This window comes from Nelumbo lutea, chromosome 4, assembly GCF_056320005.1.
Source record: "Nelumbo lutea isolate HS-2025 chromosome 4, American lotus-T2T, whole genome shotgun sequence".
Taxonomy (NCBI): domain Eukaryota; kingdom Viridiplantae; phylum Streptophyta; class Magnoliopsida; order Proteales; family Nelumbonaceae; genus Nelumbo; species Nelumbo lutea.
Window position 1 is genome coordinate 83,604,441 of NC_142687.1, and position 16,655 is coordinate 83,621,095.

Genomic DNA, 16,655 nt, shown 5'->3' on the forward strand with positions numbered 1-16,655 from the left:
CAGCAATTAAGTCACTTCATCTAATTTAACTATTCAAGGGGGGGCCACGGCAGCAAATCAAAGGCTTTGATTTAGTTATTTCAGCACAAGGCTGCGACGCTGTGGTGGGAAATGTGGGTTGAATATATTGCATTTGAACCATTCTTTTGAGATCAGATCCGGACTCCAATATTACAATGTACAGATACTTGACAAGTTGAATTCCCATGTACCGTCACAAATAATCCTTAAACGAAGCACCAGATCAAAAGAGGAGATTGTTTCAATGGGATCTCTAGGCGATCAACATCTCAAACTTTGAGACTCCTCGATCCTCATGGTCATGGTTGCAAATGATACTGAATTTGTGCATTATTTTAACAGCAACCAACCAACCAACCGCAACAAAATTTAAACAATCAATTTCCGTTCATTTTCCTTTTCGATGTATCAACCCTCAGAAAATATACTATTTTCAGCTTTTCCAAATGAAATGGCTATGTTTACTGTTTAGAGCCACATGGGAAAAACAAGTAGTGCATTGCTAGAAAACGAGAAAGGATGACGTACATGAAACAGAACAACAGATAGATTGGTCTAGTTATGCGTCTTATGTGTGTATATATATATTGCAGATTGCATTCTACTAACAACGGCAGTCGGTGAAGGTGAATAGCCCTTCTATCATACAATGGGTAGAGCAGTGGATAGGCACAATTCTTGCTCAACCCCACAATTCACGGCCTTAATGGTTTCAATCCAAGAGATGCACGTAGCCTGTTTTGTTCTGCAATCTCTGGATCCGGGTGGTCTGTCCCATCATCCTTCTTCTCTTTCCTTTCCTTCTTCTTCCTCGACTCCTCCCGAACATTCCCTTCCGTTCCATCCGAACGCTTCCTAGGACTGGCACTGCGGTCATGCCTCTTCCTGCGATTCCCACCTTCACGGTCTCCACCACGCTCCTTGCGATCCCTACTCCTGCTCCTACTCCTGGAACGGCTCCTTCGCCTCCCACGATCCCTGTCTCTCCTATCCCGTTCTCTATCCTCCCTATCCCGCTCTCTCTCACGACCATAGTCTTCACGTAGGCGGTAGCGGTCCCGGTCCCGGTCCCGGTCCCGGTCTCTATCTCTGTCTCTATCTCTATCTCTTTCTCGCCCTCTTCCACGGTCTCTATCATAGTCCCTGTCATAGTCCCGCTCCCTGACAGATCACAGTAAAAAAAAGAGAGTATTATATATTCATAAATCAGCCCTAGAACAAGACTAGTATCCACAAGAAGACAACCATTAATTGTTGATTGTTTAAAGGAATGCACACAATGGAAAAGGATCAACTAGCTCAGAAATATCATCAGCTATGTTTTTTTTCTTGCTGCTACCAAAAAACTTTAGTTAATAAAAGAAGAACAAATACAAACAGGAGGCTCAACAAATCAACCCCAAGACAAAATTCAAATGGAAACACCAAACCAGCAGATTATGAGATATAGTGTTTAACTGCATACGAATAAAGGAAAAAGTAATTCCACCGCGAGCAGCGACCAAGTGGAATTACCTTTTCCTTTATTCGTAGGCAGTTAAATACCTGTTGACATTAGGTATGAAAAATAATTTTATATTAGTTCATTTGACCTGAAACTTATAATAATAGTACATTGCTTTGAAACCAATGACGACTGCACCCTGTAAGTAATGCAAAATTGTATGACCCATCATACTTCTCACTGCACACTGTCAGTGCAGAGAAACCTGGCAGAGTCGCAATAAATTACTTTAGGAAGCTTTAAGATCTACCAAAGGCTTTAAGATGCCCCAGTAGTGACAAAAATATTTCAAACAAAACAGCTGCACAAGCAGCCAAGCACCAGCTTCCAATATGTTTTCCAATGCTCGGTTTTGTATATTACAGGTGCATGACCTTAGTCTAATGCGAACAGTAATAAAGGAATGCCATGCATGCAACGATATGCTCTCCAACAATGCAGAACTATGACAAGTTCTTTATTAAGATTATTTTCTGAAACCCATGGAGGGTTGCCTCACTCAAGTGCCTAGCTATCCAATGGCACACCTTTCTTTTTCCTAGGATAAAAGAAAGGGCTTCAATCTCTATATTTTTTTAATTTTCTTTTCTTTCTTCTTTTTCTTCTCATGAATACTTTGATTTTCCATGATGGCTGTTAATTTAACCTGATTTCAAACGCTTTGGGAGAGAAAAAAGGGGGCAAATCACCACTTTGGGGGTCATTCATGATTGTGGTTGTGAAGGGAGGTTGTTGGTTGCTATGGAACATTGGGAATTACCTTGGACTCCAACGCTTTTATTAAAAAAATAAAAATAAGATTCTCAGTCCATTCCACGTACAGCAATTTTTACCAGGGAAGGTGGCAAATTTCCAAGCTCAAGAGTTGGAGTGTTACTGTACCTTCATCAATTACTATCAGGGAAGTTCAAATGAAGATAGCATAACCTTGGAATGTTTGAAGACAAAAAGGACAGATTAACAAGAAATCCATTTTTATTCTAGCAAGGTAATGCAACTGGGTTCTTGGATGCAACCTTTGATATCTCAAATTCAGTATTTGCTTAAATCCACACAAATGTGCTGCACCAGGAAGGTGTTCGATTTTCCAATAGGGAGAATATTGGAAAACAGGATTGTATGTCTTGCATCTATTCTGCCATTTTTTTAAAACAGATACCATATTTTTTGATCAATCAGATATTATATTATATTGTATTAAAAGGTAAAAATAGAACTCATGTACAACAAAAAACTTACATTGGGGAATTCACAAAACAACCACTGTACTCAGCAAGGATGTTAACAAAAATAATAAACGGAGAACTATGGACAGGCCCATTGCAGATTTCTGAATCCCACTGCAGAACTATAACCATTCAAAATATCAGATACCCCCACTCTACACACCAATGCCCACCCATGAATTGGCATCAATTCCAAGCTGGCACCTACCCCAAATCTACTTTGGGCCTAAAAATTGACCCTGGGCTGAACCGTCATTCTCCCAATAATAAATCCATGCCAAAAAAAGATTTGTAAGGTCTCTCCCTTGCAATGCAAGCCAGCCTTGACCACATCTCTCTTTGACATTCTCAACCACCATTGTCTCCTTACAGACTTTGTTCTCAAAAATACAACTATTCCTCCCCCCCCAGATAGCCCAGAACACAGCCGCAGGTATCAATTCCCATACTGCCTTGCCTCCTCTACTCCAGACCCCTAAGCTACTGGCATCCAGAAACTATTAAACTGTTTCTGGGAAGCAAAAGCGCACTCTAAAAATACTTCACACCCTTTTCCATAGAGATGAAGCAAAGTTGCAGAGGAGAAAATGATGATTTGCTGATTCAATTCAGCTGTTGCAGAAAATGCAATTCAAGCTAACAGCTGCCATTCCCCCTTTCAATAGGGTTTTCCCATGCAGTCACCCAAAGAAGAAAAGAAATCCTTGAAGATACACAGCACTCCAACTCTTGAAAACAGTGCTATTTTTACCTTCTAATACAATATAATATAATATCTGATTGATCAAAAAACATGATATCTGCTTTCAAAAAATGGCAGAATAGATTCAAGACATACACTCATTAAGAAAAATAGATGTAAGACATACAGAAATGAAAGAAATATCACCAGATGGAGGCAATCAGAAAGTAGGGACTAATGGAAAAACAAGAAATATAAAGGAAAAGACTTATCTTACAATGAAGAACACCTATTACCCTTCTACTTCAAAACAAATCAAATATTAAAATGGAAGGATGACACTCTGGCAGTAGATTGTACCTGTGTCTATAACTATCACGTTTTCTGTCCCTATCTCTATCCCTTGCAGGACTCCGCCCACGATAATAATCCTATAACAAAAAAAAATGTATATAGAAGACATTAGAAACATAATACTAGAAATACAGATTTTTTTATTTGTCTAGAAATAGAGAACTCTTGTGAACCAAAACTAGAATGCCCTACCTTTTCATGAGCACCAGGTTCTAATTCAGCCATAACTTGTTCATCCTCTTCCTTTTCTTCTTCCTCCTCAAAATCATCTTCCAAAGCACTTCTTCTAAGTTCCAGTCTCCCAATTGATTCAAGAGTCCATCTGTTGATAAAGGACAACAATCATATTCTAACTCTTAAGCCAGCAATGCCAAATATGTCAACTGAAACAAAAGCATTCTAACAATAACTCTAAGGACAAAATGGCAGCTAATAATAAGAATTAGTAAACAAATGAAGCTTCACCAAAATGAATGTTCTGCCATTAGTAACCCATGCTAAATAACCAGCATTCAGTTGATACATTATCCAACTGCATGTGAGTAACACAACACCCACGTGAACAAACTAATAAAGGAAAGAATGTGGCTCTAGTGAAGAAATCAATAACCTTGCCACCAAAATTCGTAAAGCTGATTCAATAAGTTCTCATCTAACACAAAGACGAATTTTTATAGAAGTACAACAAAGTTTGAAATATAAAGGTATTCCTCGTGCAGCCTTCCAAGCCAAGTATAAAGAGTACAATAACAGTCTCATTATATTACAATGTGAAAGGCAAACTCTGCTTAAGTGCTTGAAAATTTTAAGAAGTAGGTAAATTCACCCCTGGGCCCTGGCAAACACTAAGTCTGAGTCCTAAATCTGTTTCAGGAGAGAAGAAAAGTTTTGCAGTTTTGCTAAATCACTGAGGGGAAAAAAAAAAAGAAAAAAGCTTAATCAAAACAACAAACAATTTTATAGAGATAACTTTTTTTGTTTTTTTTTATGATCAGCAACTCAGATATAGAGATACAGGTCATTTGAATATAGCTTCCAAACAATGGGATAAGGGAAGGAACATGGCATTCTATTACTAAGGATTCAATTATTATTAGATCTAAAGGGATTCTTATAACAGTACTAAACACTATTCTTAATAAATATGTGAAGTACTGATCTAGATGATAAATATAAAGAATGATATGATATTTTATCATAAAAGCCTGAATAGTTACACTGTCTACAGAAGAATGTTACCTTTTCTTAATACGTGGCAAAGCAATGTCACAAGAATAATCTTTAGTCAAAAGTTCATCAATAACCTCATCTACATGAGTCAAAGCAAAACCTGAGAAATAGAAAAATGATAAAGGAGTAAATCAATATAGCCATAATAAAGCTACAAAATCACATAGTATTAAATACATAAACGATATGAATCGAAGGTGACAAAAACAGCTTCAAAATAAGATGGCATTCTTACGTCCATCTGTTAGTTTTCGCCTAAGTTTCCGATAGTCATTGTATAGTGGCTCTAGGTACTGGTATACATCAGTGTCTGATCCAGTGAGGCGCAAATAGAAGGCCCCAAGAATACGGACATATCTGCAAGCAACTACTGCATGTTAAATAGAAAATAAAATAAAATGAAACAGGAAAAATGAAATGACTTAAGTAATCATCTGCAGAAAATGTGGCAAAAGAAAATGGGGGACAATGAGAAAATATTACACAATACAAAGAACCTCAGATAAAACATGAAACAAAACCACAGAGATGCAAGTCATGCAGTGAATCATCCCTCAAAATATATCGTAGTGAAGCAAAACAAATGAACCACCATTCTTGTAATTTCAAGAATTTGATGTAAAAGAAATTCAGGAACTTAAGTTTTGTGAAAAAATATCAGATAAAGAGAAAAAAATCTTTTTGATGCCACTAGTAAAAAGGCAGCATCATCAGACTTTTCTAACACTATTCAACCCTACAATCACTTAGTTCCAAACTGAAGTGTACAAATTGGTTAAAACCATCTTCCTGGTTATGAATTTACAATAAGTTCAAAATTTCAAGGCTAAAGACAAGTTAAATTTTTCCTTATAATCTTTTTACAAAGATGACCTTATTGATGGATATTTTATTAGATTTACTCATTTACAAACTATTACCTCGTTCATACCCTTATAGAACATGTTGCGACAAAGTAAGTCCACACCATGCAACAAATAACTCCTTGGTTTAACTTGCAAAATGGCAGTTACAATCAGAGGTACCTCCAGAAATCCACTCAAGAGCCTTAATACGTATTCTTCCTCCACGTAACCATATACAAATAAACCCAATTTAGGATTCTTTCTGTCAATTAAGATCCTTGTCTCCACCTAAAAATAACAAAAGAGCCTTAATAGAGACACGCATTAGAGCCTAGGCAACTTTTAGTTGAACAGAAGCTCCTACACAGCTAAACGCAACTCAACAAAATTTTGTCCCAAGATTCCAACTATGTAAGGTCGGCAACTCAGGAACCCCTATCACCCAACCCAATTAATATTATATCTTATCTTCTTCTTCCATTAACTTTGTTAATTTATCTTTTTCCTATTTATATGCCCCTTGTTCTCTAACTTGTACTTTCACAGAACCACATAATTTTTCTTACGCAAAGGCCAATTATTTCATATACAATGGCATCTTTATATAATCGCGAGACAAGATTCAATTAAACTACATATGGACTAGAGTGAATCAGATGAAGTAACTCGATTGAACCCGATCCGTCATCTAAGAAAAGAGCTCAGTTAAGACTCGAAATACTAGTTAAGACAAATTCAAGGTAGACACCTTTTAAAACCCTAATTCTTCTATCGAAGGCAAATACCGAACTACATACGGAAATGACATATTTCTGTTATAATACTTACTTGTAGTCTTCATTCTTGATGAACTCGACGACGATATCCTTCTCGGGCTGAATCTGGAGCATCTTCATGACAAGGCACATGAAGGGTGTCGGTTTGCGATTGCCGCCATAGGTACCGCCGAGGTGGTCCAGCTCCATGGCCTTGTCGACAAGCGTCTCCGCAGTAAGTCCGAAGCATTGCTCCTTCCAGTACGTAAATTGATAGATCTTCGACCTCAATATTTTCTCTACCAGGTTCTGAGGATTCGTCCCTCGAATGCTTTTGGCTGCCGGATCCGTACGGTTCGCCATTGAAAGAGAACACTAACCAACCCTAATCCCAATCCTTTGAAGAGAAAAGAGAACCCCTAGCCAGATAGCCGTCCCTCCAATATAAAACAATGGCGGAGGGCGAGGAGGCGAATCAAAAACCAAGAAGAAACCAAGAAACGAACGAAGATAAAATGTGCAGCGACGCCAGTCGGTCCAGGGAGACCTAAGGCTGTCCACGGATTGACAACCTTGCCATTCTTCCCCTTTTAAATTGCCATTGCAAACATGAAAGTTGAGATGGACCTAAGCCCTAAGGCTGTCAACGGATTGATTCTACCTGAGAAACCCGAACCAGCTGAACCCATTTATATCGGTTCTGGTTATGTGATTTTGTCCCACGGCCCACGGGCCGGGCTTTGCCTCTATATCAACATATCAACAGAGCACATTCAGGCGGAGCCCGACCCGAGCCAGGCCAACCATCACACTTAAATCTTGAGCCCGGGCCCGACCTATATATAAAGTCCGATTCTTCATTAATAAATTAAAAATATATATGTTATTCAATATAAAATTGATTTATTTATATTAAATGACTTTAAAATCTAAAAATATTGAAACATGTCAATATAGCTCAAGCCATGATAGAATATATAATATTTATAGAAAAAATATAAATATTATACTATATATATTGAAAGATGTCAAATATGGAGCAAAGGAATATATATATATATATATATATATATAATATTTTTTATTATATAAATATTATCAGGTTGGGCTTGAGTTTGAACCGGGATTTTTTGAGAAAACTTGAGCTTGGTCCCAAAAAAAAAAAGCTTTACTCAGTGTTTTGGGCCTAAGCCCATAAGCCCAAATTCATGTCCAAACCCAACTAAGAAGGGGCCAAGCCGGACCAATTATTTTGTTAATTAGGCCATAATAGTCTACGGTAATTTTGATAACCACAATTATTTATAGCAAAATGCCCATGATGATTCAAAACCAATATTTTCATTTTCAAAAAGAGGTGGTGTGGTTTTGAAACATAACCATTTTCAGAAGTCTAAATTGAACACCACCCAAAATCATTCAATGAAATCATTGGATTTGTTGTAATTGGCACATCCCAAATCCATTTCTTACTTTGTTACTAAGAGTTACCCTATGTTGTAAAATACTTAAACCATCCCTATGTTTTAGCAAATAGATTAAAGTTACCCTAATGTTTGAAAAATCTAGACTATATATAAAAGTGTGGATGCAAAGCAAGTTTTCTCCGATTAAAATTACCTTCTATTTATTTGTTTGGGAAAGGGCATAAAAGTCACTTTATTATAGCTTTAATGCCTGTTTTAATGGCTATTAAAATGTTCATATTTATGTACTTAGTCCATCTCTAATTTTAAGGGTTGAAAATGTAACTTCTATTATTACTTTCTACCTAATTTAATCCCCTCTCATTAAGTCTTATATTTAAGGTATTAACTCCCATTTTCTCTTATTAAATCATATATTTAAGTTTTTTTTAACTAATAAATGCTACCAATTAGATATATGTCAATATTTTTTAATATTGTAAATCCATTATATTTTGAAACTAACTAAAAAACAAAATCATTCTTTATCCAATTGGTGGCTAAACAATTCAACCATCCAAATCAAATTAATCAACAAATGCAGTCCTAGTTAGGTAATAAAATTTTTAAAATAGAAATGAATATAAAAAGAATACAAAAATGTAGAAAAAATTACACATTTATGATATTTTTGTTAATCAAATTAAAAAATAGGTGAAATAAACAATATTTATTTTTTATTGATAATGAAAATGAAATACATAATTTTAAAAATAACAAAAATGAAAATATTTTATTATTTGGCAAAGATCAACAGTTCAACTTTTCGATCAAATGTTTTAACCTTTAATGTCATAAACAAATAATAAAATATAAAAATATAAAATGAAAAAAAAACATAAATTTTTCAAAAAAAAAACATTCATGCACATGTATACTATCATATATTTATCATATTAAACAAAAAGTAAATGTGACATATCAAAATTATTTTTACCCATAAAAATATAGAATAATATATAGAAAAAATTGAACACATCTATAATTCTATATTTACACCACTATTAAAATGAATAAGATTGTAGAACTTTCTTTTAACTAAAATACTCATTTTTAATCTAATCTCTATTTAATTGTGAGGTTTAAATTGTAAATTGAATTACTACTTTTCACCTCATTCAATTTCCTTTATTTAAATCTTACATTTTTTTTTATAAATGAGCAAAAAAAGATACACAAAAAATATAAAAACATTACAATAAAGAAGAGTCCAACTAAGTAGGTAGGCCTATCGATGATACTTGAAACTTCACAACTCAATCTGATTATCATATATTTGGATGATGTGTCTATGTAATCAGAATTGGATTTTGCAATATGCATCCAATTAATAGTAAAAAAACATATACATATATATAATAAAAATATATATAAAGTTCTTAAGTTTTTTGACAAAAATGGATGATTTTCCCCATTCCTGTGATTTTTTATAATATAAATCATTTTGTTTTTGTTTTTGTTTTTTATTTTATTTAAAAAATAAAATAAAATAATTAAAATTTACAATTTTATTAGAAAAGATTCAAACATATTCAACCATATTTTTAAGAATATTAATATATAGACATATGTATACATATATACATATATAAACATATGCATATATACATATATATTAGTGGGGATCCCATGGGGCAGGGAGTGCTCTTCCCATCTAATAGGGATGAAAATTTCCCACCCTATCCCCGCCAACGGGGATGAAAATTTCCCCATGTCCCAATCCCTATAAAATGAGGGGGAAAAATATCATCTCCATCTCCACCCCATTCGAGGCGGATCCCCACGGCGATTGAGGGGGAAATGGGGAAAATTGCCATTCCTATGAAAGCGATTACCAATAAGTTTCATTCTGCCTTCTTTATTATTTTCCAACAATCTTAAAACCGCATTTATGTAACCTATCTTTGCTAACCCCATCATGAGGAACAAGATACTATCAATAGTTCTCACATTCTCTAAGATTGAACCTTTCAATGGAACCAACTTTGACTGAACCAAACCCATTAAACATGGAGGACCAGCTCGTTCTGTTGTTGTACAGCACTGTATTACGGCTGACCATCTCTACAAAAACCATATCCTCAATTACTTGTCTAATGAATTGTACAATGTCTACTCTTCCTATAACTTTGCCAATGAAATTTGGAATGCATTGGACAACAAGTATGCTCTACAAAATGCTGGGAATAAAAAATATGTGATTGTTAATTTCTTGCATTTTACCATGAAAGAAGACATGAACGTGTTTACCCAAATAGATGAATTCCAGGTGCTTGTGGGGGAACTAAAAAAGAAATGCATGATACTACCAAATGAATTTATTGTCGATTCTTTTAAATTGCCACATACATGGAATGATTTCAAAACAAGTATGAAGCATAAGAGAAATGACACTACTTTGGACCAATTAGTGGTTCAAATTAAACTAGAAGAAAATAATAGAAAGAAAGATGAAGATGAGAAAAAACATATTTCCAAAACCAATCTGGTAGAGGAAATGACTACAAAATTCAAAAAGAATTTGAATGTAAAAATGATAAAAAATTCAAGAAGCAATAAACAAAAGGTAAGTGCTTTGTATGTGGCAAACCTGGGCATTACAAGAAAGGTTGCTAGTATCGAAAGAAGAAAGACTCTGAAAAACCAAAGGCCAATTTGACTAAAGATGTTATTGTAGCCATGGTAGCTGAGGCAAACTTGGTTGACAAACCAAAGGAGTGGGTATTGGACACAAGTGTTACTAAGCACATATATAGGGACTGCAGCTCCTTCTATGAGTACACAACTCAGTCTAAGGGAGAGCGAGTCTTCATGGGAAACTCACAAACTCCGTAAGTTGTCGACAAAGGAAATGTGCTCCTAAAACTGACTTCAAGAAAATTCCTAATGCTGAATGATGTATTGCATGTGTTAGAGATTAGATTAAATTTGATATCGGGAGCACTCCTCAACAAAGTAGGACTAAAGCTCACATTTGAAGTGGACAAGACTGTGTTGAGTAAAAATAATGTATTTATTGGGAAATGATACAATGCTGGTGGACTATTTGTACTGAACATTTCTAATATTATTATAAATAAGAATGCTTCTTCTTCTGTTTATATTGTTGAATCGATTGATATTTGGCATGTCAGATTAGGACGTCATAGTGCTCCTTATTTAAAATGGTTATGTAAATTAGGAGTTTTGAATGTTCCTATTGATTTTACAAATGAAAATTGCCAAGTATGTGTAGAAGCAAAATTCACTAAAAACCCTCATAAAAGTGTATAACAAGAAACTGAATTATTACAACTTATACAGAGTGATCTAGGAGAACTTAAATTTCATGAAGCTAGAGGAGGAAAACTATATTATATAACTTTCACAGGTAACTTTTCCAGATATGCAAAAATAATCTTACTTAGATTAAAATATAAGGCTAAACAAGCTTTTATAACTTACAAGACTAAAGTAGAAAATCAATTAAGAAATTAAAAAAAAAAAGACTTAGAATAGATAGAGAGACTGAATATGATGGAGAAACCATCAATAAATTCTTTGAAAAAAATGGAATCATATATGAAAGTACAACCCCTTACCAACCTAAATCTAATAGAGTTGTACAAAGATTTAAAAGAATATTAAAAGAAATGATGAATGCTATGCTTATTAGTTTAGGTGCACATATGAACTTGTAGGGGGAATCAATCATAATGGCTTGTCACTTATATAATAGAATACCTCCCAAAAAGAAATGACAAATACCATTTGAACTGTGGCATAAAAGGAAACTTAATTTAAACTACCCAAAAGTTTGGGGTCGCCTAGCAAATGTTGAAATACCTGAACCTAAAAGAAAGAAACAGTGTGGTTAATAGTTTCCTTATAATTAAAACAATTGATAATGTTGTAGAGAATAACACAATAATTGAGTACCAAGATGCAGAATTCTTTGAGCATATTTTTTTATGGAGAAAAAAAAAACAATAAATAGGCAACCTTCCCAAGTCCACAAAAACCAAGAACAACAATCGAGTGCTCAAGGAATTAGTACTTCACTTAGTCAATAATACACTGATTTTAGGAATCAATAACTAGATTTAAGGAGAAGTAAAAGACAAAGGAAAGAAACAAATTGGGTGATGGAATGTTCACATTTTTGGTAGATAAGGATCCAATAACCTATCAAGAAGTCGTACCTCACCTAATGCAGTCTTTTGGAAAAAAACCATAAAAAGTAAAATAGACTCTTTAGTCACTAGTCACACTTGGGAACTTGTAGATCTCCCTCCTAAAACTAAGGCACTGAGTTGTAAATGGGTCTAATTGAAACCAGATAATACAATAAATAAATTCAATGCCATATTAATTGCTAAAAGGGTTTAAACATTAAAAATAAATAAAAAAAGATGTAGATTTCTTTGATACTTATTCCCTTATTGTAAGGTTAACTACAATTAGAGTCTTGTTTTCTATAACATCCATTTACAAACTGGTGGTTCATCAAATGGATGTCAAAACCACTTTCTTAAATGGGGAATTAGAGGAAGAAATATATATTAAGTAACCTGAAGGCTTATAATGCTAGGACAAGAAAATAAAGTATACAAGTTAAGTAAGTCTCTATATGGCTTAAAACAAGCTCCCAAACAATGACATGAAAAATTTGATAATGTATTAATAACAAATGGATATAACATAAATGATTCCGATAGATGCGTCTATAGCAAGTTCGTAAATGATAAAGGAGTCATGATCTGTTTATATGTTGATGATATGTTAATAATGGGATCAAGTCTAGAGGTAGTAAAAGAAACAAAATAGTTTCTAATGTACAAATTCGATACCAAAGACTTGGGTGAGGCTGATGTTATATTGGAAATTAAAATCCACAAACAACAAGGAAATTTTATTTTCTCTCAATCACACTATACAGAAAGTATTCTTAGAAAATTTGGACACTATGACTATAAACCTGTTAAAACACCTATTGACTGTAGTATTCACTTAAAGAAACATATATGAGAACCTGTTTAACAAAAGGCGTATGTAAGTATAATTAGATCTGTGTCTTTCTTAATGAATTGCACAAGACCAGATATAGCTATAGCTATTGGAAAATCAAGTCAATATACTCATAATTCAAAAAATGAACATTGGGAAGTTCTAATGAGATTATTAAAATATTTAAAAGGAATTATAAATCTTGGTTTACACTATTCAGGTTTTTCTCCTGTTTTAGAGGGCTTTATTGATGCAAATTAGATTTTAGATTCAAATGATAGTACTTCCACCAGTGGATATGTTTTTACCCTAGGTGGTGGAGTAGTATCGTGGAAATCGGTAAAACAATTCTATAATACTAGCTTAATAATGGAGGTTGAGTTCATTGCATTAGAATTGACAGAGCTCGATGAAGAGTGGTTAAGGAACTTATTGGCAGATATACCACTTTGGACACGGTCGATTCAGCATATATCTTTCCATTGCGATAACCAAGCTGCGATAGCTAGAGCAAAGAACAAAACTTATAATGGTAATAGGAGGCATATCCTCGTAAGGCATAACTTGGTAAGGCAATACCTCAACGAAGGTACAATCGCTATGGATTTTGTGAGGTTTAAAAAGAACCTTGCAGATTTGTTAACCAAACCACAGACTTCTAAAGTGGATAATGAGGCATCGGTAGGTATGGGGCTGAAGCCCATTACATAAGTCATAGTGATGGACGCCCAACCTATGTGAAAGGAGATCCCTGGAATTAGGTTGAATGGGTAAAAACGAGTCGCTAAATGACTTGGAAAATCACTATCATTTTGTCCCATTTTAGATGTCGAAGTAAGATAGTGTTCATTGCAATTTAAGGAGGTTGAGTGTAAGGCTCTTAATCAGTTAAAAATAGTATGTGTAGTGCAAGCTAAATAATCGACCTAAGTGAGTGTGAAGTGTGGTCGTTTTTGAGAGACATCTAAGGGTTGATTCTCTAAATCACTCATGATTCCAAGAGAGGAACATGTAGTTATGACAAAGAGGAAAGGTTGAAGGAGTCTGACTCCACTTGTACTCTGTAACATAGCCTATCATACCTAAGTGTTGATTGAAGTACAAAAGACACCACCATGAATACTTTTCTCACCGTGATGCTCAAATTGTTCGATATTCTTGTAATTTTGAATCTTATGGTTGCTCTCTCTCTCTCTCTCTCTCTCTATAGGTAGGAACCCATAAGAGGAAAGCACTATAGATGTTCACATGCATGTGAGGGTTGGGGGTGCTTTTCACATGTGCGCGCCGAGCAGAACCAGGCCAGGACGAGGTGTAGGCGTGGGTACATGTATATGTATACACGCGCTACACCGAATCATTTTGGTTTTGACCAATTTAAATAGTTTGACTTTTGAATTTCAAAGTTTATTTTTTAAAATGTTTTCTTCTTACTTTTCGTGTCTCTTCGAACAGGTGTGTTGTTCTGAAGAGACATCTCTCTGAAAAGACACTTTTGTGTCCATTCGGGTAATTGAGAACACTCTATAAAAGGAGTGTTGGTCGACTCAGAAACACAAATCAGTGCATACAACACAATTTGCTCTCTCTATCAAGTGTCAATTTTCTGAGCATCATTCTTGGTGGATTGCGGAAGGTCTAGTAAGCAAGTGCATGCCTACTAGTGACATGTGGGTTGTTTTATCTTGGTGACCGGTTTGCAATCACCCGGCTGAACCATAGAGGGCAAATGCAGTTTTAAGGAGAGTGACCAAGTAGCATGACTCAACCCTCCTCTCTTCAATTTCTTAGATTCACAGTTCTGTAACACTACAGTTTTGCAAGTTCTCAGTTTGGAAAACGATTACAAATAAGTTCCATTCTGACTTCTTTATTATTTTCCAATAGTAAGGCACCTCGACCCCATGACATGAGTTTGGATGGTGGTGGACCCTTCTTTGGTTTTCTATAGCAGGAACCTTAGAAGAGGAAAACAATTACCAATAAGTTCCATTCTGTCTTCTTTATTATTTTCCAATAGTAAGGCACCTCGGCCCCATGACATGAGTTGGATGGTGGTGGACCCTTCTTTGGTTTTCCATAGCAGGAACCTTAGAAGAGGAAAACGATTACCAATAAGTTCCATTTCTGCCTTCTTTATTATTTTCCAATAGTAAGGCACCTCGGCCCCATGACATGAGTTGGATGGTGGTGGACCCTTCTTTGGTTTTCTATAGCAGGAACCTTAGAAGAGGAAAACAATTACCAATAAGTTCCATTCTGTCTTCTTTATTATTTTCCAATAGTAAGGCACCTCGGCCCCATGACATGAGTTGGATGGTGGTGGACCCTTCTTTGGTTTTCCATAGCAGGAACCTTAGAAGAGGAAAACGATTACCAATAAGTTCCATTCTGCCTTCTTTATTATTTTCCAATAGTAAGGCACCTCGGCCCCATGACATGAGTTGGATGGTGGTGGACCCTTCTTTGGTTTTCTATAGCAGGAACCTTAGAAGAGGAAAACAATTACCAATAAGTTCCATTCTGTCTTCTTTATTATTATCCAATAGTAAGGCACCTCGGCCCTATGACATGAGTTGGATGGTGGTGGACCCTTCTTTGGTTTTCCATATCAGGAACCTTAGAAGAAGAAAACGATTACCAATAAGTTCCATTCTGCCTTCTTTATTATTTTCCAATAGTAAGGCACCTCGGCCCCATGACATGAGTTGGATGGTGGTGGACCCTTCTTTGGTTTTCCATAGCAAGAACCTTAGAAGAGGAAGAAGAGGCGGACGAGAAGTAGCACGCTAGGGGCAAGCAGGGTTTAGGAAGGAGATGATGCTCGGTAATGGGTCAACTAAAGCTTAACTCACACCAAATTCACACAAACCCACCCAAACATTTGGGCTTCCTCTCCTTCTTTCCCTTTTCCTTATTTTCTTGTAATATAGATTTCTATTGATCGGGTCAACTACTTGAGTTCAATTTGAAGCATAGTCATAGAGATGAAGGATAACGAGATTGTGTCCATGAAAACACTGAGGTCAAGCTCATACACCAAACAATCTAGTAGCTCCTAAAGAAGAACATAGTAGATCAACAAAATCTGTCAAAAGTAGCTTGGTCGCAGCCGACAACAATGATGATGATGATGACGATCAGATGTTGCTCTCTATATTTCTTTCCCATGTAACTGCTAGTCTCCTTTGTTCACAAAACGTGTGCTTCTCTATTATACACTTCCTTTTTAATCCTTTAGGGGGAACCCACAAGCCATACACAGGAACATCCTTTTAGTAGTGCGATGGAAAAATATATAAAACCCAATTGAAGATTATTGCTCTAATAGACTCATACATCACTGAAAGAGAGGCTATTGCTGTGGAACAGAGAAAGAGAAGCCTTTGCAATCAATTGAAGAAATCTAGTAAAATTGTGTTCATTCAAGCTCTAAATTAGTTAAAGAAATAAAGATTCCAGAAAACCCAATTCCAATATCTTACCATTTCAAAGCCCTTACCATTCCAATATCTTACCATTGCCAAAGGGTATTTTTTTCGATCATAAAAGGGTAGTTTAGGAATTTTGAAAAAAATAAAATATC

At 35.2% G+C, this 16,655-nt stretch overlaps 1 protein-coding gene across 1 annotated transcript; it reads right to left on the reverse strand.

Moving 5' to 3' along the window:
• Positions 1 to 389: 389 nt before the first annotated feature.
• Positions 390 to 7,280, reverse strand: LOC148861408 (PRP38 family protein). Its single transcript, XM_088983233.1, has 6 exons — positions 6,691 to 7,280; positions 5,253 to 5,374; positions 5,027 to 5,117; positions 3,980 to 4,109; positions 3,794 to 3,864; positions 390 to 1,182 (listed from the first exon to the last, which is right to left on the reverse strand). Exons 1-6 carry the CDS (start codon positions 6,978 to 6,980, stop codon positions 717 to 719), a joined length of 1,170 nt encoding a protein of 389 aa, XP_088839359.1. The 5' UTR covers positions 6,981 to 7,280; the 3' UTR covers positions 390 to 716.
• Positions 7,281 to 16,655: the final 9,375 nt, after the last annotated feature.